The sequence below is a fragment of the Erpetoichthys calabaricus genome, chromosome 13 (genome assembly GCF_900747795.2).
Source record: "Erpetoichthys calabaricus chromosome 13, fErpCal1.3, whole genome shotgun sequence".
Lineage (NCBI taxonomy): Eukaryota > Metazoa > Chordata > Cladistia > Polypteriformes > Polypteridae > Erpetoichthys > Erpetoichthys calabaricus.
Genome location: NC_041406.2, coordinates 97,767,245 through 97,792,572, shown reverse-complemented (window position 1 = coordinate 97,792,572; position 25,328 = coordinate 97,767,245). Strand labels below are relative to the sequence as shown.

At 36.6% G+C, this 25,328-nt stretch overlaps 1 protein-coding gene across 6 annotated transcripts in view; it reads left to right on the top strand.

Moving 5' to 3' along the window:
- ubr5 (ubiquitin protein ligase E3 component n-recognin 5) overlaps nt 1-25,328 on the top strand; it is a 128,540-nt gene that overhangs the window by 71,828 nt on the left and 31,384 nt on the right. For all 6 annotated transcript variants that reach the window (XM_028817294.2, XM_028817293.2, XM_028817292.2 and 3 more), the window contains 14 exons: nt 1,534-1,631; nt 1,801-1,949; nt 2,096-2,187; nt 2,880-3,026; nt 3,108-3,226; nt 5,038-5,164; nt 5,253-5,382; nt 6,413-6,573; nt 9,563-9,802; nt 17,473-17,596; nt 17,722-17,833; nt 18,963-19,094; nt 21,782-22,036; nt 24,711-24,979. In XM_028817294.2, the coding sequence (XP_028673127.1) occupies nt 1,534-1,631; nt 1,801-1,949; nt 2,096-2,187; nt 2,880-3,026; nt 3,108-3,226; nt 5,038-5,164; nt 5,253-5,382; nt 6,413-6,573; nt 9,563-9,802; nt 17,473-17,596; nt 17,722-17,833; nt 18,963-19,094; nt 21,782-22,036; nt 24,711-24,979 (2,155 nt within the window). The remainder of the gene's footprint in view (nt 1-1,533; nt 1,632-1,800; nt 1,950-2,095; nt 2,188-2,879; nt 3,027-3,107; nt 3,227-5,037; nt 5,165-5,252; nt 5,383-6,412; nt 6,574-9,562; nt 9,803-17,472; nt 17,597-17,721; nt 17,834-18,962; nt 19,095-21,781; nt 22,037-24,710; nt 24,980-25,328) is intronic.

Sequence of the window (25,328 nt, the reverse complement as noted above, 5' to 3'; positions counted from 1 at the left end):
GAATTTTTTTTATCTTCACCAAACGTCTCAGCTGAAAAAAAACAAGATTTCACCACCGCGCTGATCTGACCGTCCAGTCTAAAATCCTCATCTATCCTAAAACCCAGATTTGTAATAACAGGTGTACCATATTGTGCAAGGGGACCCAAATCCACAGGAGCAGAAGTAGAAATAGACCCACTGGTGCCCCCAGGACCAAAAACTATAACCTCTGTCTTATTTTCATTAAAATTTAAGAAGTTTACTGCCATCCAAGCTTTCACCTCTTCTAGGCACATAACCAAAGTTTGTATGGAGTAAGCATCCTTGCGTTTGAGGGGTACATAAACCTGAGTATCATCTGCATAACAATGGAAAGCAATTTTATGCTTTCTAAGAATTGAGCCAAGAGGCAGGAGATACAAAGAAAATAGCAGAGGACCAAGTATGGAGCCTTGCGGAACCCCACATGATAGTGAAGCAGAGGAGGATCTAAATTCATCTAGCCTCACTGAAAAAGTTCTTTGAGTCAAGTATGATTTAAACCACGCCAAGGCAGTACCACGAATGCCCACACAATGCTCCAGACGAGATAATAAAATACTATGATCTATAGTATCAAAAGCAGCTGTTAAATCGAGCAGAACTAAAATCACATAATCCCGAGTCTGTTGCCAAAAGGATGTCATTAAAAACCAGTAATGCGGTTTCAGTACTGTGAAGCTGCTTAAAACCAGATTGAAACACTTCGAGCACATCACTTTTATCTAAAAAGGCTTTCAATTGAATATACACGCTTCTCTCCAAAATTTTGGACAGAAATGGAAGCTTGGAAATCGGTCTAAAATTGGATAAAACAGTGGGATCTAGGCTTGGTTTTTTGATCAATGGTTGCACTATGGCATGTTTAAACAAATTAGGAACTACGCCTGAGGAAAGGCTGCTATTGATAATAGCAAGAACAGATGGCCCTAAAACAGAAATAATCTCTTTAAAAAGAGAAGGTGGGACAACATCAAAAGGAGAACCTGAGGGCTTCGATTGACCAACAATCTCATGTAAACAAGATAGAGTAATAAGTAATAAGGAAAACATACATTTTGAATCTCAACATTTGTACTTTTTCCAAATTTCAAAATTTTGGCCCATCCCCAAATGGGGATCATGACACATACTACCTAGTTTTGGTGCCATACTGGAAAACACTCAACATGTAGTCCAACATTACATTTGCAGCACTGTTTTCTTGCGTTAGTCTTACACACTGCACACTTCCTTTGTTTGCCCATTTCTGTGCATTCAATGTAGTGACCAGTTCCAGAGGTTCTGATATCAACAGGAACACGACTCTTGGCTGGTTTGGAGAAGGATTTCCTCCCGGTTTAATGTACATGATCCCCAAATGGGGATCGTGGCAGTAAAGCTACCAAGATAGGCTTTGGTCTCCATAATCATGAGATTGGATTAAGTGTATTCAGCAGATATATGAACATACTGATCACACTAGGAACCATCTTGTACTACATACCATAAGTGAACCTTTTGCTTTTTCAGAGATGCAAGAGGAATGACTCCATTTATGCTTGCTGTGAGTGGAAGAGCATATCCTGCTGCTATAACTATTCTTGAAGCTGCTCAGAAAATAGCCAAAGGTGACTTGCCTAATTTATGTGACTTACTTAATGTTTGTATGTAATTTGTTGTCTATTAACTAAAACAATTTGATCCATAAGCTATGCATCACATAAAACAGCATGAGGTATTAGAAACCCCAGAATTGTTTTCTTTGGTTTGAAATTTTTATTTTTTTATTTTTTCAAGGTGACCCCTCCTCTAGTGAAAAAGAGGATGTGTTATTCATGGAGATGGTATGTCCATCTGGAACAAACCCAGATGATTCTCCATTGTATGTTCTTTGCTGCAATGATACTTGCAGTTTTACATGGACTGGGGCAGAGCACATTAATCAGGTAAATATATGTGTATATTTATGGTATTAATGATTTTATTTTTGTGATTGAAATGTGGTCGATTATGGTTAATGCAAAATTTCATGTGATTGTAATCTTTGTATAAAATTCAAGCATGTCATAGGATTTCCATCTCACTGTTTCAGGACATTTTTGAATGTCGCACTTGTGGATTATTGGAGTCTTTGTGTTGCTGTACTGAATGTGCCAGGGTTTGTCACAAGGGACATGACTGCAAGTGAGTATTCTAATTGTGCTTGAAAGTGTTTTTTATTTAGAAAATGGCAAGGTGAAACTACCTAAACAAATATAATTATAATGTAAATAGCTTTGCAAGTAAAAACAGGCATCCACCACTGGTATTTCTTTGTTAAATAAGTTAAAATAGTTTGAATTTCATAGAAATTCTCTCATTGGGGGAAAAATACACCATAAGTATTTACATTGATGCAAATAAGGAATGCTAATGGCCAAACTAGCTACTTTCCCAATCTTATGAAAAGTTCTTTCTCTGATGTGTTTGTAAAAATGTGCATTACATTACCAGCAGATTTTTAAATTTAATTTTCTTATTTTAAGCTTACTCCAGAATGGTGTTGCATACAAAAAGAACAGAGAGCAGCAATCTCTTTCTTGATTACCACATTTAATGAAAGTGCACTCTAGGACGTCATATGAGAAATACAGTGAGATTCTGAGTCTGTCTTGTGTACCAGTAATATTTCTGCAATTTTTGTTTTCAGAAAAAGTTTTCTAAATTTTTCATTAAAAAAAGGTTTGCAATTGAATTATTACTTTTATTTTTTTCCCAAAGAAATGGCTTGAAGTAGTGTAGATATATTTTTAAAACTTTATTTCTGTATACTTGCATGAATTTCCATTACAGTAAGTGAATCTTTTTGATCAATCTCATTTTACATTTATTTTCAGATTAAAGCGAACATCTCCTACAGCATACTGTGATTGCTGGGAGAAATGCAAGTGCAAAACATTGATTGCAGGACAGAAATCTGCACGCCTTGATTTACTGTATAGATTGCTTACAACCACCAACCTTGTAACAATGCCAAACAGCAGGTATATATAAGATGAGGCACAGTAATTAATAATAAAGATCTTTGTTTCTTGTGACAAATTCCTTCCTAATTCTCTTGTTAGGGGAGAACACCTACTTCTATTTTTAGTGCAAACTGTTGCTCGACAAACTGTGGAGCATTGCCAGTACCGACCACCTAGAATTCGGGAAGACCGTAACCGTAAAACTGCTAATGCTGAAGGTGAGAGACTCTGTTAGTATATCAGAAGTGTTAACTTTACTTGCTGCATTAACTTGAAAAGATGTCATTGATCTTGTGTTTCACTTTGGCTTATCTGTTGGTCTTAATATTTAAGTTTCTGTTGCATTCTGCTTGTACTGTGACAGTGAATTCAACATGGCAATGTTTTCCATATTTAGAAAAGTTTACACTTTAGTGGTTTTCGTCTACGTACTCCCACTTCCTCACACATAAGACATACTAGTTTGGTTAACTACTGATTTCAAATTGACTGTGTCAGTGGGTGTGTGTGTGCGCTTCTGTGTGCCTGTGAAGGCTTAGGGAAGGACTGACGCAGTGTCCAGGGCTGTTTCCTATCTTGTGTACAGAGCTGCTATCCTGAATTTAATTATGTGGGGGTAAGAATTTTTTTTTCTCTAAAGAAAATGCACCATTACACAAAAGTAATGAGTGTCGTTTGTTAGAAGAGGGTATTTTAGTGCATGTATATTCACTGTATTTGTAAGTGTAATTTGAGGTATATATATATATATATATATATATATATATATATATATATATATAGATATAGATATAGATATATATATATAGATAGAGAGAGAGAGAGAGAATCAATTGCTGAATTTGTTTTTTTTCCCCCTTGTTTGAGTACAGCTTGTGATAACTGAATCAGCAATCTAATACATAAATCTGAATGTGTGTTAGTCTGCTGTGCAAATCTACACCATTGAACATAATCCTCACTAAATTTTGCAGTTTCCCCATTTTAACAGGGGAAGTCCATAGTCTGCTTCATTCTGAAATGTTTTTCCATGGCGAGGTTTAGTGACTGTACCTGTGCTTTAGTAAAGAAGTGCCCCTAAGAGACATTTTTGTACAAAATACAGAGGTAAAGGCATCACAATTTAATGCTTGCAAAAAATTAAAGAAAGCAAAAGTATATAGAATATTCCACAAAATCAAATCGTTCATCAGCTCCCAAAACAAAATGGCTTGATTTGCATTTGCATATCAAAACAAACTGGAAGTAATACAAGTTTGGAACATAGTAATATGAAAATATGCAGAGTAGAATTATGAAGTGCATTTGAGTAAATTAAAATCTTAATCATGGCTGAAATGGTGAGGTTAGTAGGGCAAGTAAACTAAGTAATAATTTACTTGAACACTAAAGCGTTTATGCTCAGTACGAGGAACAAGCTGAAAAAAACTCCAGACTTTTGACAAATTAAACTTTTTCCTTTAAAATCTTAATTTTTTTAGTATGCAGCTAAAACAGTATTTTAAAATCCTGGTACTGTTTTGAAGGGACTATATTTGAAATGTATTTACTATGGCTTTGAAAATGAGAATTATTGAATTACATTTACACTTTACTGTAAAGTATTTATCAAAGAATACCTTAAGTTTTTAATAGTGAAACATTTTTTGAAATACTTTAGCTAGGAGATGCTGTTAACATTGGCATAATGTGAACCACAGTACTTTGACATTATTCTCCATAGTTGATTAAAGTTTTTACATTTTTACCTTAACATCATGTTATGTGCTTTAATATGCAATACACAATGAAATATCCTTTTTTGTTATTCATATATCTGTTTATGATAACAGACGTGGGTGCATTTTCAGAGTTTCTTCGCAGTTATAAAAATATTTGTTAAATTATTAGAAATTCATCAATCTATCCACAAAGCTTTTGCAATGTCTGTGGGTTGAAGCTTTTGGAGTAGAAGAAGTGAGCTCACTGTGCTTCACTACTTTAGTTGTAGCTTTTTTAAAATACACTTTTTTGTATTTCTGGTTTGTAGACTCGGACATGCCTGACCATGATCTAGAGCCTCCTCGTTTTGCACAGCTTGCTCTTGAACGAGTACTTCAAGATTGGAATGCACTAAAATCTATGATCATGTTTGGTTCCCAGGAAAACAAAGATCCGTATGTAGTAATATTTCTCAGCTGTCTTATATTACAATGTGTTGTGTTCTTGTCTAATCGTTTTTCATTTTTGACTGTGATGTGATAGGTTAAGTGCAAGTAGTAGAATAGGTCATCTGCTGCCAGAAGAACAAGTATACCTGAATCAGCAAAGCGGAACTATCAGGCTTGACTGCTTTACACATTGTTTGATTGTGAAGTGCACGGCAGATATATTGGTGAGTCTGACATTTGTTAAACACTACTTTGACTTTTATCATTTTGTAACCTAATTCTGATTTATAAACTTAAAGTTAACAAATATTAAATTGATTGGAGTATTTTTGATGAAAAGAGCAACAAAAACACAATAAACTAACAAAATGTAGGATGCTGAATATTTAAATTTCACATTTAAAGCATAACATTTAATTGAGTTTAGACAGGACAGCAGTTGATTCATAGTTATGTCAGGGGAACTTTGCTCTTAGAATGTAAGTGTACAGATGACTTTGAGGAATAATATGATCATGATTGTGTAGCAGACTTCATGGCACACTGTCACTTTCTGTGGTCTCCCTCTGTCTGCATAGTTTTTCTCATATGCCTTGGTGTTTTTTAGTCTGTGGGTTGATTGTTATAAATTGTTTCTGTGAGTATGTGTACACCATGTGATAGAGTGGTGTTTTTCCTGATTTTCTGTACATACACTTGGAAAAGCCATGGCTCCCTGCAGCCCATAGGTTCAGGAATAGAAAGGATGGATTATTCAGCATGGCTAGAATTTGTATTTGTAGCAATATTACAATTGACTTTTCAGTCATCTATCCATTTTGATTTATTTAGAGCAGTGGTTCTCAAACTGTGGGGCGGGCCCCCCTAGGGGGGCACGAAGCAACAAAAAGGGGGGCGTCAAGATGTGAAAAAAAGAAACGAATCGAAAATATGAAAAATACATCTATTGAAACCAAAACAAATTAACTTAAACTACATTGTGATGCTAGAAAAATAGATAAATGTCGATAAAAGTTAAGTAGGTATAATAAAATATGCATCTATGATATATCATTAATTAAAAAAGAACAAGTTGGTATTAGTGGACTCCTTTCAAAAAAACGTTAGGGCGGCACGATTAAAACTGTTATGAAAACTCGGGTCGCAAATACTTAAAAGGTTGAGAAACGCTGATTTAGAGTGTAAGAGGATGATTTGTGAATGTGTAAAAATCAATTGTACTTAAAAACTAAGTATGTTTATTATTTCTAATAGCTTTTAGATACTCTGTTGGGAACATTGGTGAAAGAGTTACAAAATAAATACACGCCAGGTCGAAGAGAAGAAGCAATAAATGTCACAATGAGGTTCCTGCGCTCAGTTGCTCGAGTCTTTGTTATTCTTAGTGTTGAAATGGCTTCTTCAAAGAAGAAAAAGTAAGTATTTTTACTCACATTGTGTTTTTTAATTTAAATATAAAGTTATGCATAATTAGCACTATCATTTTCATTACATTTGGCTGAACAATAACAAAAAGTATCGAAGTGCACTTACATTAAGACTTCAGTACAACTGTATATGCAAAATTAATTTTATGCACCAATAGTAAGCTTGGTATAAACACAGTGTAGGGTTTCGTGCAACATGGCCTCTTGCCACTGATTAAAAAATAATGTTGGAAATACTACCTTAGTGCTTTTTATAAAATTTTGGCCATGTTTTTTGTGTTTGCTCTGTAATCTTGGCAGTTGGTATTGAGGCTTATTTGCATCGTGGTTATTACATAATGTTTTGTGCACCCCTCTCTATGCAACCCTACAGAGATCTCTTTGAGGGAATAGGTATGTTTTTGCTGAGCTTTACTATTGCAAAGTGACACTCATTGAAAGAAAGGTAGTGTGTACTCATAAGGGAGATATAGGCAGGGGTACTCACATTGAACTTATTTAGTTACCCTGGAGAAGAGAAGCTAGTACAGTAATTTAGGTTTAGTTATGTTCTCTGATCAGCAGCAAAGCGCCGAATGCTGCTTTCATTGTGTATTATTTAAGTGTTTTTAGTGTGAAAGTGTAGAGATACTTGGGGGTGGTTTGAGGTGAGGGGGGACTTGGAAAATATGTGAAAAGTCCTGATGTGAATGCAGGATTGCTGTTAAATACAGTTCCTCCAGGTTTTTATCTACAGTACAAGGAAGGAACCCAAAAATTCCCAAAATCTGTCAATAGCACAGGAGGAGAGTATACTTATTGACTATGTTGCTAGGCATTATATGTCTACAGTCTTGTAAATCATTCTCCCGAGTGACATTATGCTGAGGTGATTGAATGCGTATTTCTGACAATTATTCTACAATTGTGCTGCTTGGCTTCTGCTCCTCCTTCCACACCAATCCAAAACCCCCACCACCCAACACATATCAAACATGAAGACAGCAAAGATTGTGTTTTTCAGCATTGAAAGACTTTTTGAGAAAGAGTTTGTACCCCTTGGGCAGACTGTTGTTCAGCAAAATTACACTAAACTGTTGAAGTGTTTGTTGGATGACGTCAAGGAAAATACAGGAATGTCTGGAGCTTTTTGCATGCAAAACTAGATTTTGCACCATGACCTCACACCTGCACACTAGTATTGGATCGGTACTAAAATTTTGACTTTGGAATTGATACCATTCCCAACTTTTGACCTCAATACTGGTACCAAAGCAGTTCCTGCACACTCAAATAAACACTTTTCACTCCCCATTAAATTCCAGTCTCTCTGGTGAGGCGCACAATTGCTATGGTGCACTTTGTTATTGCATTGCACTATGCAAATGTTTTCTTTTGGTAGCATCAAGCGTGCAATCTTTGAAGCAATAAGGGTTGCACCTGAAGTCCCAATTGCTTTGAACCCTGTAGTTTCAATTTAAGTCTATAGAACGGATGTTTTTCCGTGTTTCTACAACCTGAATGTCTAATGAATAGGGGCTTGGGGAAGGATTTAGAGGAAAACTGATGTTTACTTCCAGCACTGAAAATCCTGGAATGCTGGTACCGTATCATTTTAAAATTTGGGTGTTTCAGTACTTTTCTAGTACCAGTATAACGTGGAACCCTACTGCACACACACTGTTGCACCATAGCAATGTACCCACCATGTTGTCAGTCAGTTTTTGACTGAAAACTGTCTTTATTGCTTCATACCTTCCTATACTCTCTAAGCATTCAGGGCATGTGTATTGCATCTCAAGGGTTGTGTTTTGATAGTTATTTAAATGGAATTGTTGTTAAGTTGTATAATGAATTTTGTGATTTATTTATTTATTAAACAATTCTGGGAAGTTTTGGGTCCTTCTTAAATAAGCATTTTTCTTAATTGGTAAAAATGCCCTTTAGAACTAATCTTTGAGATTAAACACAAGATGGACATTTTTAATAAGTATGTATCTGTAATGTTAGCCGTCTCTCTTATAGCACCTCTTGTATTTTAACTTTTTTCCTCTATAAAGTTATTTTTCACTTCTAAATTTATTGTGTGAACTTTGGAGGTACAGATTCTTTAAAGTATCTACTTGACATCATTTATATCATTTAAATAAGAAATGTAGGTATTTATGTCTAATATATACTTCAAATGCTGGAGGGATCGATCATTTACTTACCTATTTAGGAAAATGTTTTTTCAGTGAAAGTATTTTCTCAAAACAAACATAAATAAAAGAACTGTATTAGTCATGTAGATGGCACCAAATTATTTGAGCACCTTAGTTAAGCTTAGGCTTGGAGTGTAACAGCAAATAAAATTATCTTGCTTTCTGTTCATTTTATGGAATACATTTTCTTTCGCTTCATGCAGATGAGTGTTAAACATAGTCTTTAATCATTTTAGCTTGCATCTACAGTTTTTGTGTATTGCACAAACAAATTCTGTATATATTTTGGGTAACTGTGAATCTTAGCATTGTTTAAAATGGAGCAATTGAATGCAGTAATTTTTTTAAAATTATTTTGATTAGTACTTTCAATGTGAGAACTTTGCTTGTTATCACTAAATGTAATTAATTGATATAGAATATTTTGTAGAGATGTTTTCACTTTTACATTAAAGACTTTCCGTTGATCAATGTCAAACAAGCCAAATTAAATTCAAAGTGATTAAATGTTACATAATAATAAATAATGATGATGATAATAATGTGAAAAATTCCAAGGGTGTGAATACTTTTTATTGCACTGCACTTATGTTGGAAATTGTGTGAAGTGTATCAGTTGCATTATGTGCTTTTTGTTAGAGAATGGACTCTAATCTAATACTGCGTGTGTACATATATTGGAAATTCTTATTGCACACAAAATGTATAACAACAAATTCCTTCTGGTATTATAAAGTGTCTGCTCTTTATATTTTTTTTTCTTTTAAGCTTTCTTCTTCTCTTTCATTCCCCAGCACCTTTATTCCTCAGCCAATAGGTAAATGTAAGCGCGTTTTCCAAGCTTTGTTACCCTATGCTGTTGAAGAGCTCTGTAATGTGGCAGAGTCCTTGATTGTACCGGTGCGAATGGGTATTGCGCGACCAACTGCTCCTTTTACCCTGGCAAGTACGAGCATCGATGCAATGCAAGGCAGCGAAGAATTGTTCTCTGTTGAGCCATTGCCACCAAGGCCATCTCCAGACCAGTCAAGCAAGTATGTCCTCGACAATTATCTTTAAGAAAGCTTATTTGGTTACATGCATAATTTTGCTTTGATAGCATTCAAGAATTGCAAGATCAACTGAAATGTTTTTATCAAATGTAATGAAGTATACTTCAAGAGTAAGCATCCCAGATGTTTTCATTTATTGAAATGTACAGGCAGATCATTTGTTTTACTTTTTGTTTCATTTATTTTGTATTTTAATTAGATTACATTGCTTGAAGTACTTATGAAATTGCTTTGAAATTATCCTTTATTTGACCAATTAATTTGATGGTATGATAATTAGTCCTTAGTGTTTCTGCTTATTGTCTTAACCTGTTAAGAATATTCTTATTGTTGGTACCGGGTAAGAGAAATTAGCATTTTGGAGATTTACTGTTTATGCTTTTGTTCTGTATTCTCTTGTAATTACCCTAAGTTCTTGTCTATAAGCCGCGGCTTATCTAAGGAAAAAAGTTGTGAAAATGAAAAAATAGAATATCGGCTTATACATAAATCCGGTTTATACAGTAATCCCTCCTCCATCGCGGGGGTTGCGTTCCAGAGCCACCCGCGAAATAAGAAAATCCGCGAAGTAGAAACCATATGTTTATATGGTTATTTTTATATTGTCATGCTTGGGTCACAGATTTGCGCAGAAACACAGGAGGTTGTAGAGAGACAGGAACGTTATTCAAGCACTGCAAACAAACATTTGTCTCTTTTTCAAAAGTTTAAACTGTGCTCCATGACAAGACAGAGATGACAGTTCTGTCTCACAATTAAAAGAGTGCAAACATATCTTCCTCTTCAAAGGTGTGTGTGTCAGGAGCACAGAATGTCACATAGATAGAGAAAACAATCTCTAGCAAACAAATCAGTGGTGCTGTTTGGCTTTTAGGTATGCGAAGCACCGCGGCACAAAGCTGTTGAAGGCGGCAGCTCACACCCCCTCCGTCAGGAGCAGGAAGAGAGAGAGATAGAGAGAGACAGAGTTTGTTTTTCAGTCAAAAATCAATACGTGCCCTTCGAGCTTTTAAGTATGCGAAGCACTGTGCAGCATGTCTTTTCAGGAATCAGCTTTACAAAAGATAGCAACTGAAGATAATCTTTCAGCATTTTTAGACGAGCGTCCGTATCGTCTAGGTGTGCGAACAGCCCCCCTGCTCAATCCCCATACGTCAGGATCACAGATAGTCAGCGCAAGAGTGAGAGAAAAGTAAGCAATCTAGCTTCTCAGCCATCTGCCAATAGCGTCCCTTGTATGAAATCAACTGGGCAAACCAACTGAGGAAGCATGTACCAGAAATTAAAAGACCCATTGTCCGCAGAAATCCGTAAACCAGCAAAAAATCCGCGATATATATTTAAATATGCTTACATATAAAATCACAATTTAAATGACCGCTACGCGCGCGTGTTGACTCGGCGACGCCCAGAGCAGAAAGAACGCGCTCCGGCCACTCCAACCGCGCCATGCGGGGAGTGAGAGAGTCGCCAATATCTCACACTCTCTCCCCCCTTAAAGAAATTAAATGGGTGCGAGTGAGACCACTGACCTCCCTCCCTTCTATTAGTTATAGGTTATAATACGTTCGGCTTATCCATGAGTCCGGCTTATCTATGATACGATTTTATTTTAAAAATTCGTATGATTTTTGGTCTCCGGCTTATACATGAGTCCGGCTTATAGACAAGAACCTAGGGTACTAATTTTTTTAGTAAGATAATTATTAGATGTCACTTTTCTGATGAGTGTACATGAGAGCAACACTGATTTAATGTACAATCAAAAATCTGTAGATAAATGTGTACTCCTTGGTACCGTATATACTCGAATATAAGCCCAAACCCAAAATGTGCTGAAAAACATCACTCTCTGCTTATATTTGAGTCAGGTCCCGCAGCCTCCTGGTATACGAACAAGCCAGTTTCCCTTTCGGTTTGTGCGTGCTGATGATTTCCGCACGTGTTCAGTCTCTCCCTGTGCATGAGAGAGACCATATTGTTTTTGTTGACCCTCTTCTCCACTTGCAGATCTAGTTTACTGTTTTTCTTTGAAATAAATACTCAAAAACATTTAACCTACTGATGCCTCAATTAATGTACGGTAATTTTATTGGTATTTACTTTGATTATTGAAACTTACCAGTAGCTGCTGCATTTCCCACCCTAGGCTTATACTCGAGTCAATAAGTTTTTCCAGGTTTTGTAGGTAAAATTAGGTACCTCGGCTTATATTCGGGTCAGCTTATACTCGAGTATATACGGTATCTTTCCACAAAGGACTACTGGAAGATCATTTTCAGTTGTTTGTTATATGTACTTATTCACACCAAATTATAATTGTAAACACACATACCCAGCTTGAAACAACCTTTTGCATGTCATGGTACCAAAGAAAACCTCTTTATACATTTGACTAGACATTAAGCCCGTTACAATAACGGGCGCTAGCACAGTAGTGCATTCTCTTTGAGAATTTTCTTTACGCTCATTTTTCTGTACCTCTGTAGATCTGTTTGCTCTTCTGAGTCTTTCTTTTTTAGCGTTTTTCTGACGCTCATTATCTTTTTCTTCTTTTTTGGGTGGCATGTTGTTAGTAGTCACAGTAATATAGGCTTGTACTGTACGTCCGTAATATTTTCTGTTACAGTAATAATGGCTTGTCTGTGGCTGTAATATGCGTCACTGTATTGTGTGCCTTTAATTTTCTTTCGCAGTAATACTGGTTTGTATTTCCGTAAAATGCCTGTAATTTTCTCTGACAGTAATACTGGCTTTGATGTCCATATTATGCGTTTAATTTTCTGCCACAACAGTGAGCAATCGGCAAGTTCTCCCCAACAACTGATGTAATGTGTGGTGTGTAGTTGATAATCGTGCTTGTGGCGTCTCTCCAGCAAGTACTGTGCAGTTCCCCAGCAAGTATTTTAATCTGTGCTGGCGTGCAGCTGATTATTGTATATGTGGCGTCTCCCCAGCAATGGATTTTATGTGCGCAAAAATAAATCTACTTTTAAAAGTCATCCTATTGTAATATCATGAAAATTCGTATATTTAGGAAAACCCCTTCAAATACTGACACTTTACACCAGGGATGTGCAAAGTCATTCCTGGAGGGCCGCAGTGGCTGCAGGCTTTTGTTCCAACCCAATTGCTTAATAAGAAGCACTAATTGCTCTAGAAACACTTCTGCTTCATTTTAGTTATCTTCCTCGTTAAGATTTTGAACCCTTATTGCTTATTTAAGTCTTAAACAGCTGCATTCTTGGTTTTTAATTGCTCCTTATTAGCAATAAGATGCAAATGACAAAAGAAACCAGCAGTTATCCATTTTGCTTGTTACCCTTTACACCTGTGTGTATTTATCATGCACTATTTGGTTTAATTAAATACTTGGAAGGAAAGAGAAGACAAAAAAGTCAAGGATTGAGAATTACCCATCCGTTTTACACTTCAAAATATTTGGATATCTTTAGAATGGAAAAAAAAAATCTAGGATTTGAGAATGACTTGACATAGCAGAGTTAAAGCACTAAAAAGCCATGAAATGTAATTATTGGCAAGGATTGTTTTCTAATTAAACAACTGGGTTGGAATAAAAACCCGCGGCCACTGCGGCCCTCCAGGAATGGCTTTGCACACCCCTGCTTTACACTTTACCGGGCCATGCTTCTTAATCACAAATCTGACATCCTCAGAGTGAACACTTGCACAACCACAAACACTAATCTGGAAGCTGGTCTCTGCGTCTCAGTGCCCGATTGAATTTTTCGTGCCTTTTGTTTTAAGTCTTACCTCATTTACCGAAATCCTGTTGGATCGGCCGGGCGATATTTTATAGGTCCCGCCCTCTCTGTCTTGTGTGACACGTCAGGCGGCCCTTGAAGCATTGCACCGTGCCCCACGCATGCGCACTTCACCAGAAGACACACACACACTGAGACAATGGACGCACACAGGGGTTTTGTTAGTGCTGGGCGGTATACCGGTTCATACCGAAAACCGTTTTTTATTTTTGTTATGATATGGATATTTCTTATACCGCAACACCGGTTTAAATTGCCTAAACAACGTTCGGAACGTGGTACTGCGGGAAACTGTTTAAGGGGGACCCTTTTCACTGCTACACCGGTGTTGCATGGGTCTCTTTTTCAATGCTACACCGCTAAACAGGCATGCAACGGAGTACATGCGGGAGTGGAGGTATTATTGTGCGGTGAAAATAGACAGAGAACATTCTTAAACTGAAGCTGACCATAAAGTTGAAAATGATGAACTTTTGCTGGAAAAAGGAGTCACGTCTGTTGTCTGGAGATACTTTGGATTTAAAAGGTCGGATGTGGACCATTATGTTCAAATGTGTGAATACTGTTTCTATACTACTGGATACTACTGCAAGCCAAGTTGTACTTATTTTATTTTTTTTAATACTGTGTAATGTACCTAGGTACTGTGTAACAGCGTGACGACATGTTGACTTTATTCTCGACATTTTCACTTTAATCTCGACGCTTATGATGAGAATAAAGTCGACATGTTGACTTTATTCTTGATATTTCTACTTTATTCTCGCCGTTTGACGAGATTAAAGTCGATATGTTGACCTTATTCTCGTAATTTGTTATTAAAGTAGAGCATCGTAAACTAAAATAAATCTTAAAATGAATATTTAATTTACTAGATTTTCTCAAACCCCGTTATAAGTTATGTAGCACATTAAATGCTTTGTGTTAAGGGTTCCCGGAGCCATGTTAATCGCTACATGCTTCTTAAACTGACTTCCTCTTGCACAAAGAGGAGGTGCAAGCAGCACACAGAATACATTAATTTCATGATATTCCTGCTCCCTGAACATTTAGAATGCTAAGATAAATACTTGATAAAATTTTCATGATGAAATGCATTAAAGCATGTATTAATCATGTGCCTCGCAGCAATGGGGTCCCGGTTGTTCCCCACTTTGAATTTGCATGTTTTTCTGGTGGGTTTACTTGGCGTGCTTCAGTTTCCTTTCAAAGTCATGTAGAGTGTGGGGTTTTGTTCTGCTATATTAACCCTGCTAGTGTATGTTTTGCTCGTATTCACCCTGTGATGTGCTGGCGCCACGTTCAGGATTTGCTCCTGCCTCGCACACAATGCTTACTGGGATGGGCGCAACCCTGAATGGATGGCATAATTAAACATGTATAACAAAGATTTTTTTTAAAGTTCTGAACACTCCGTGGTCTAAGTTTATAACTACGCTTAATTTCACAAAGACGTTTATCGTGTGGAGAAAGAAAATGGAAGGATAGGAACTGGGGTTTTGGTATGTCAGAAAGAGACAGCACGCATGCAATAAAGAAAGCCCACTCAGAAGAACATCCATTGAATTTTGTGTTCATGTCTCCAACCACCAGATCACAAACCCAATATTTACACAATATTTAAGTTAAACCTGTGCGATACCCATTCACACATCCAGTTTTTTGGAGCCTCGTCACACCTGCAATAAAGTTCTCTACACTGAACGTACACCTGGGGACCCCTTACTGTGAGGGAACAGAACTACTGTGAATGTTTAATACCTGCTTTAATGCATTCATCATGAAAATTTATCTTGGCATTCTACATTTTCAGAGAGCAGGAATATCATGAAGTGAATGTATTCTGTGCAGCGATTGCTGCCTGCGGCGCCTCTTAGTGCAGAGGAATTCAGTTTAAGAAGCGCGCAGTGATTAACAACTGGGCCGGAGAACACAACACAAAGCATTTACTGTGCTACATTGACTTATGACGGGATTTGAGAAAATCTAGTAAATTAAACATTGATTTTAGGATGAAGTTTAGTTTTAAGACATTCTACTTTAATGACATAATAAACTATGAGAATAAAGTGGAAATGTCGACTTTAATCTCGACAGTTTGTTTTTTTTCTTCACTATGTCCGTATTTTTTTTTCTTCACAGCAGCTCTAATACGATTTCGTAGGGCTATACCACAAATAGCATTATAAATGCAAGTTGTAGTTTTATTATTTACTAGACAAAGCCCGTTTCGACAATGTAAGATGAAATGGACACGAGTTTGTGTCAGCAGTGTATGAAGAACAAATGATAAGTAACGAAGAAGTTGTTTTGTAATGATTGTAGTCCACTTTACACTGTACTGTTAGTTGATGAATTTTCCAAGCCTATAGTATAATATTGAGTGATGAATGTTCCAGTACAATATGGAATAGTAATAAGTATAAGCACCACAAACCTGATATAGGTGTATTGAATGAATGCGTAATTAGGCCTTGAGCTGTAGTCAAAATCGCCTTTCAGGCCTCTAGAGCTTTATTCGAAGTCGCCTTTCTCTTTGAATTACTGCGGCCGTAAATCCGCCGCCTGCTGCGATGTTGGGTTGGATGTCGGTCTTGTAAGGTTTTTCGGGCAGCTGCACAGAAAGCAACTGCGCATTCAGCTTCGGACAGACGTGAGTGAGTGAGGAGGCAGGCAAATTATGTATTAAGATGTATATAGCTTAGCTTGAAGCAAGGTCCATATTAATGCAGTTTGTCTCAATGATGGTTCAGTTGGTAAAGATGTCATCACCAAGTTGCACTTGTTTTATTTTTATTTTGTGAATACTGTGTAATGCACCTGGGCTTTGAAGTCTTGGAAGTAATAGTATTAGTACTGGAAGTTGCACTATTATTTATTGTATTGTTATTATTTATTAGTTTAAATATTATGCAGTTTAATGATGGTAAAGTTTTTTAAAAAGTCACTTTAACATGTCAGTGGAAAGAGATTGTTAACATTAACAAAGTGTAGCTAGTTTGCAAAAAAAAAAAATACTATTTATTCCTTTTCTAAGATGTGTTCAGTGCAATACAACTTTTGACAATCACCTCTGGATATTTTACTAAGTCTAAATGACTCTTTGAACTTTGTTCAATAAAAAGGCTCTATATTTTGACTGCATCTGTCATGTAATGTGATTCCTTCTCTTCATTAGCGCCACCCCCTTGAAAACTATCACTTTATGGGGCCATGCAAACCTGTATTAATACTTGTGTGCACATTAAAATGTTTTTTTGACAATGTACAATTCTCATGACAGTGGAATAGGTTATTCTTAGCCAGTAATTGCTGTGGAAAATGTGGTTAACATCCACTCATGCATGGGAAAAAAAATATCGTCTAATACTGTGAAACCGGTGTAATTTTGAAAAATACCGTGATATAGAATTTTGGTCATACCGCCCAGCACTAGGTTTTATTAAAGAGGATTCCCATACTTCCCTGAACTCAGGCTTGTTGCTATATCATAGTAAATGACAAACACATTTTAATTTATATAAAATATAGTAAACCAAAAGCTATAACATAATGAGCAAAAATGACTTGATCATAAAAAAACTCTAGTCTGGACTATAATTTCTACTTAACGGAAAAATGTTTATTGTGCGCAGTAGCACAACATTACTAACTAACTTCTTTCTTTTACCTTTCTGAGTACCCCTAAAGATTTCAAGTCACTTGGACTCTTCCAAGTCATGGCACAGAGTTGTCTGGTTGTTTCTCCTGTAACTCTAGATGTTATGAATGTTGCATGTTTATCTGTTACAAACTGGCATTTAGTATAGACTTAACCTATACATATTTTGTTGTTGTAGCATCTTTTTTATCCATTTTTTTCATTAGCACAAGTCAATCCCAGTCCTCATATATTATCAGAAATCCACAACAGAGGCGTATTAGTCAGTCTCAGCCTGTAAGAGGAAGGGATGAAGAACAAGATGATATTGTATCTGCTGATGTTGAAGAGGTAATGCACTAAATATCCAAGTTTGGATTTGTCTTATTCTAACATAAATAGCTTCAAAATAAACAGTATTCTGAAATAAGTCACATTGTGTCCTTAAATATACCTAACAGAGTATTTTATTTCAGGTGGAGGTGGTTGAAGGGGTAGCTGGGGAAGAGGATCACCATGATGAACAAGAAGAGCCGGGAGAAGAGAATACAGAAGCAGAGGGTCAACATGATGAGCACGATGAGGATGGTATGGCAAATTTAGGTTATGTATCAATATTAGGAATTCAGAGAAGCTCTTCACTGCAATGCCAATGTTAAAACTGGGCTTACAATGCATCCCACAGGTAAAACAATTACATAACGAGCAAATGTTTGCAAAGTTTTTATATTTTTTTGAAAACCAAACAAAAAATAAAATTATCCAAAAAATGATGTGTTTTATATCTTGTTATCCTGCCTGCAAAGCCATTTTTATGTTACTTTTGTTTGTAGTGATACTAGAGGAAAAAATGTTAATCTCACACTTTCATAAAAAGTTTGTGTAGGGGAAAAGAAGACTGTGCATTGCTATTATCTTATTATCCACATTTTGGTTATCCTGTCTTTTATTCAAAATTTGCAAAACGTGCATTTTTTTTTGTTAAAATATAGTTAAATAAATTCTTCCAGAAAATCAGTGGACATCATAAACAGGAATTGTAATTAACATGGAACTGAGTTTTGAATTGAAGATGCAGCTCTTCCCCCTCATTCATTGTCCAAGTATTGAAATTGGCCAATTCTAGATACATGAAATCAGTGATCAGTATTGTCCCTAGGAACAACTGATTGGAGCATCCCTACTTCTTAAATGATTTTTAAACATCATGACAAGCTAAGGAATAGTTATTTTTTTTGAAGTAAAATAAAAGAAAGAGAAAAATATGCTAGTTACCTTGTTAGGGTATTGAGGCTATTACTGCTGCTGCTTCTTCTTTCATCTTCTGGTAACTGCACGTTTTGTACACCATCCTTGAACATTCTAAAGATCAGGCCTGGTTATATAGCAGCTGGTCTTCCAAAGCTTGCTGGTTCAGTTTCCTACTTGATTCCCCAGTTTCCCATCCCACCCCAAACTCAAATGACTCTTAGTAAGGCAAATAACCTACTTGTGCTGTAAATGTAGGTATATATGTACACAGATCTTTAACGTGGTTTTGTAAATGACCCTTGTCTCAGATAAATAATTATTAAAAACAAAAATATCATGTATTGCAGGTAAAATTGTAACTCATCTATTAATAATTTCATTACACATTTATGAGTTCATGTGTTCTTAGCATTATTTAGTCAAATTGCTGTTGAGTATCTTTTAATGTTAATGTGTTTACTTTTAGGCAGTGACATGGAGCTGGATTTGCTTGCAGCAGCAGAGACTGAAAGTGACAGTGAAAGTAACCACAGCAATCAGGATAATGCCAGTGGTCGAAGGAGTGTTGTTACAGCTGCCACTGCAGGCTCTGAAGCAGGTACACCTAGAACCTGGCGTTTATAGTTCTTATGGGCTGTGCAATGGCAAGTTGGTTAAACTCTGACATATTAATAACTGACTTTTTTAATTTTGCTAAAGCTTGTGTTGGGACTTCTGTGTAAATAAGTTAATTTTGATTAATTCAACAGAAGATTTTTTATTTTATTCGCAGGCGGTAGGGTCTCCTTGGCATTTTCTTTGTTTGGTATGGGCTTTTTTAATATCTATATCTAAGATTAAGAGTGGTGGTGTATTTGCTATTGAATTCCTTTATGTGCATCCAGTTATTTCACCAAGCCCAATAAAGACACTAAATAGTTTAGGAGGGACACTAGAAATGTTAGCTACCAGAGTTAAAGATGTTTCTTTTTCTGTCCACAATATATGTGAATGGGCTGTGACCTTAATTTTTTATATTCAAGTAAATGCACGTTTTTTTGTGCCAGAAATAAGACAGAGTTGAGAGGGTTTGATTTGTTTAGTCTATATAGAGGCTGTAGTTTGACAACTTACTTGTTCATGCTGCTTAACTAGGCTTGAGCCAAATGTTTTATTATTATCTTTAACTGCATTATATGTATAAAACTTAACACATGGCAATAACTACAGGGTGCATTTTTAGTGATTAATTTAGCAGCACCTCAATCCTCTCTTCATTTAGTACATGGATAATTCACCTTGTAGAGGGTTTTTAATTTTTCATTCTATTGTGGCTATGTCTGATTATTTCCAAAAACATTATTTTATAAATTCTGTGTACATTTGATGGATAATGATTAAATACACTGACCTCTATCACATAAACCTATAATAAAAAAATGAACCCCCCTTGTTTTTCTATCCTATTAATAATATATGAGATGCCCACATGTAAAAGTAATTGACTGTTTTTGATTGCAGTTATCCTATAACAAAATATATTGCTATCCCAGACTTTCTTGGTTTACTTTTATTTCTTACACTGTGATAGACTGTTTATAAATCATAGATAATTAATTCATTGCAAAGTAAGCCAGAATGTGGAAATGTGTGCTTTTTTGCATTGTTATATTACACCTTTAGTGATACCCCGAAGATGCCAAGCCTAGGCATACTCTTAGTAAGGTCTAGATTCTAAGTACTTTTGTTCTAGACTCTAGAACAACAAAAAGAACAAAGTTGTGTACAAAACGTGCAAATCAAAACCTGATAATTCCATCAGCCCAGTGTGTAATTTTTTTCTGCATTGGAAACACAATTTTTGAATAGACTAGAGGTAAATTACAATGGCATGTCTTACTGGCAGCCTTTACTTACAAACCTAATTCTTCATGGAATTAAATATTCGGCCTCAATTCCAAATAGAAAGTATATCCATTTTTAAGGTTTTTGTCTGCTCATCAGATTAGAGAGATTAATTTTGGGGGGGGGGAAACAAAAATCCATGTGTTGAGGCAAGGCTTTTATTACATCATTGGCAAGACAACTGCACTTTTTGTTGAACCAACTTATTGCTAATTTTATTGTGGTCACCACTCCTCCTTTTAGCCATTACAGTTTCAGAAAAGGTTACATTTTCAGTCCTTATACTTCTAATTCGTAGTGTTGAATTCTAAAGGCACATCTTTCTGTTAGCACTGCATATTTAACTGTCCTTTTTGCTTTAGTTACACAAGGAGGTGGGCATTAAATTGATGGATCATTAACAGTATTTTGTATCACACAGATGGTTCTTTCTCTCTTTTTTTTTTTTTTTTTTTTTTTACAACGCCCCACCAAGAATCTCTTCAGTAAAAAGAACAAGCATCTGCAAATAAATCTGACTGGTTAGACTAACTTCCTATTTTAATTCTGCAAAAGTATTTAATTTAAAAACAGAATTGTTTTCCCATATTACACATACTGTACAACATTCATATTTTTCTAATTAGGAGCCAATTAAATTTGGTGTCATTTTGATATTCCGTCATCTGTATAAATAATATGGTACTGATAAATATTTGTGCTAGGTTGATGGAATATAAAAATAGAAATCTGAATAACCTCACCCTTTTATGTTTTTGTTACTTTTTTTGTGTGTGGTACTTTCTCAGAGCTTTCATCAGCAGTAGTACAAAGCCTTTATGTGTTGCATCCATCACTTTCCTGTCCTTACAGCACATTTCATTTTCATTTCCACCCACACTTATAAGAAATGCTGACTGCTGGTATTCTCCTCCATACATATTGTACAAGCTTCAGTTTTCAAGTTCAAAACTGTCAGTGACCGTTACAGCAACCTGCTTGTTATAATAGCCCAACAATACTGCCATGAATTTATTTTTTTTTAATTTTAAAAAGCATTCTTATTCTGTATTTTTTCCTCACTTTGTTACAAGTTGCCCATATTTCTTCTTTACTCAGGTGTTTGACTTCTCTAGTATCCCTCTAGTGTTGACCTCACAGTTAATTCACACTTTGCCTCTAACCTGCTTTTGTGTTTTGTAGTGTAATGAAGCCTGGATGATAACACTAATCATGTCTTGCTGCATAAAGCTGTGTTTATTTTTTGCGTTGCTAATTTGTATTGCTTGAAATTAAATAATCCTATATATAAACAGTTAATTGTGAACATGCCGCTTATAAAAACTATGTGTTAGTGATCTAGTTTTTGCCTTTTTGGCCCATATTACTCTGAAATTTCTTATTCTTGCAATCCATTTAAAGGTGCCAGCAGTGTTCCTGCATTCTTTTCAGAGGATGATTCCCAGTCCAATGACTCCAGTGATTCTGATAGCAGTAGCAGCCAGAGTGATGATGTGGAGAATGAGACTTTTTTGATTGAGCCTTTGGAAAGAACTACTAACAGCCCTTATGCAAACAGTGCGGCTCAAGCACCTCGCTCTATGCAGTGGGCAGTTCGAAGTACTCAGAACCAGCGAACTACAAGCAATACACCTTCAAGCACCTCTACCCCTGCTGGTGAGTCTGATTAAGGTTGGACTTCTGAGAGAGCACTTTATCTTTAGCCTCCTTCAAATTTGTGTTTTAAGAAACCTTATTGTTTGGGTTTGTGGAGTTGTAACGGTTCCTATATTTACACTTCTAACAAAACAAGCAGTTCATAATAAGTCTCAAGGGGGATTTTTTTTCTCATTTGAAACAGTGAGCCATCTGCCTTCCAATATCTAATCACATGGTTGCCCTCATTGTTTATTTCTACCTCTTATACTTTTACCACATTTGTTGGTGATGTGCGAAAACAGAAGTTTTTTTTTTTTTCTTTATTTGAAAACAGAAAAGTAGAAGTATATTTTCAGCTGGGGTTAGCTGTTACAAGTGCTAATAAAAGTGTAAATAATGGAGTGCTCAATGGTGCAGTTTACCATTTTACTATCAGCCTTGCTCTTTCAAATTGTGAATGCCATGTTTGAGTAACTCCTCTCCTCTACTCTTCTCAAAACACATTTCCTGGTGAGGGTCTCAGTAAGAGCAAACCAAGCAGGTCAGCCCAGACTTCCCTGTCCCCAGCTTCTGATTCAAGCTCTTCCTGAGGAGTTCTCAGGTGTTTCCAAGTTTGCTGAGGAATATAATTTCTCAGTCGTGTCCTTTGTCTGGCTCAGGGTATCTATCCCATGGGACGTGCTCAGAGCAGCTCTAGGGGGAGCCTTCTGGGAAGCATCCTTATGACATGCCCAAACCACCTCAACTGGCTCCTCTCAATATGAAGGAGCAGTGACTCTGCTTTGAGGCTATCCCAAATAGCTGACCTTCACACCCCATAATGGAGTGTTAGCCCAGACTCATTCTTTTGGTCATTACCCACAGCTCATGACTGTAGGTGATGACAGGTATATAGATCGATTGGTAATACAAGAGGTTTGTTTAGAGTTTAGCCTTAGCTCCCTGTTCACCACCATGGACCAGTAAAATACCTGCAGAACAGCTGCCGCCACTCCAGTCCGCTTTACGATCACAAGTTCACATTTTTCCGTCAGTTGTGATTAAGATCCAGAGATACTTGATTTCTTTTTCAATAAGGGCAGCTAAAAGTCAGAAAGAAAACTTTCTTTTTGTGCACAGACAACTGTTCACAGTATTCAGCTTTCTTAGAGAATGTGGGTGAGGTGTTTGAAAGGGTACGGACTGACTTGGTTGTCTTATTGGGTGACTTCAGTGCTCACGTCAATAATGGAGATACCTGGAGAACCACATTTGGGAGGAATGGCCTTTGGTTTTGATCACGAATGGGGAGGAGTTATTGGATTTCTTTCCTAGTCATTGATTGTCCATAGCAAACACTATGTTCCAACACAAGGAGGCTTCCAAGTTCCTGGTACCAGAACACCTAGGACCGAAGGTTGACTATAGAAACTGTGGTTGTGTCATTTGAATTCAGACTCTGTTTTGGACAGTTTGGTGATGAGAAGGTCAGAGCTCTCAACTGATTTTAACTTGTAAGAGAGTTAGATTTTAAGCGAGGGCCATAGGCTGGGTAGATTGGGAAAACCTAGAATAGCAGTTAGGGTTTTCTTGGAATGTTGGGCTTAGGCGTCCGTTTGTAACATGTTTCATACCTCAGGGAGGGAAGGATGACCTTTGCAGACTCCAGACTTGCGAGGAAACTGTCAAGAATGGAAAGAACACTTTGAAGAACTCCTCAACTTGGTGGACATTTTTCTCCTACCAGGAGGCAGTGTTGGACACATCTAATTGTTGAAAATTCTATCAATGTTGCTAAAGTCTACTATGGTGGTTCAAGGACTTTGTGGTGGCAAAGCTGTTAGAGTGGATGAAATCTGGCCAGAGATACTAAATGCGCTGGACATTGTTGGGAATCTCTGGCCATTGTTGGGATTGTGTGGTTAACATGTCTATTCGGTGTTGCATGGAATACGGGTGGCAGACTGATGTGGTGTTCCCCATATTTAAGAAATATGTCCAGAGGGTGTATTCCATCTACAAAGGTATCACAGTTCCAGCTCTTCTCCCTGGTGTGGTTGCTGTACAGTGCACGGGAGAGTGATAACAAAGTTTTCGTGTTTCTTTGAAGATTTGGAAAAAGCATATAGTGTCCCTTGACAGGTGTTGTATGAGGTAACAGGGCTGCTCTTGCATGATATGTGCTCCCTATATGAATGCTGCGAGAGCCATGTCTGAATACTTGCCATTAAGTCAAATTTATACACTTTTGTTGTCAAACTCTGTCAAGGCTGTGTCTTCTCACAACTCCTATTTGTGGTTTTCATGGACAGAATATCAAGGCACAGTCAAAGATGTGAAAGTGTCCAGTTGGCGAAAACTAGGGTTAGCATCATTGCTTTTTGCAGATGATGATATGCTTTTTTTGTTTAACTGGATGTGGCCTTTGGCACAAAAAAAGTGGATTGCTACTCGATGTTTGAATAAAACATTTTTATTAACCATGTTGATACGCATTTTCTGACATGATACACATTTAATTTGTTTGCTTTTATGTCTGCATTATTTCCTTTATCAATTTGTCAGATTTCATCTGTGTGGTAATCTAAAGTAGATTAAGTTTTGTTACAGCAATTCTGTCATTTCTATCCTTAGATGTTATTTAATGATTAAATGCATAATAATGTAGTATTATTGTTTATCAATATATTATTTTCCTCTTTGTCTTTAACAGCCAGTTCCACAGGCTTGATCTATATTGATCCATCTAATCTGCGTCGCAGTGGTGCTATCAGCACTAGTGCTGCTGCTGCTGCTGCAGCTCTTGAAGCAAGCAATTCAAGCAGTTACTTGACGTCCGCCAGTAGTCTAGCCAGAGCCTACAGCATAGTCATCCGTCAGATATCTGACCTCATGGGCTTAATTCCCAAGTATAATCATCTAGTATACTCCCAGATCCCTTCAGCTGTCAAACTTACTTATCAGGATGCCGTTAACCTACAGGTATGTTTTGCTTAGATGTGATCAAAATATATTGATCTTTGCCATTGAGTAAATTAATCACCATCTAGAGCATAGTAGGAAAATCTTAAGTGGCTTGATGATAATTTCTTAAATCTAGGAATTGACAATTACTGCAGTTTCAGATTTGAAGCACGTGAAAAAAAGAGAGATTGAAATCCTGCTGGACACAAGCTCATTTTCCCCCCCACATGTGTACACATACAGAGAATACAGTTTATTAATGCTTATTAAGAATCTATCATATTTATCTTCCTAGAATTTCAAAGTGTCCATACCATTGCTTCTTCAGCTGATCTCTTGTTGGGGGGGGGGGGGTATGCCCTGTACG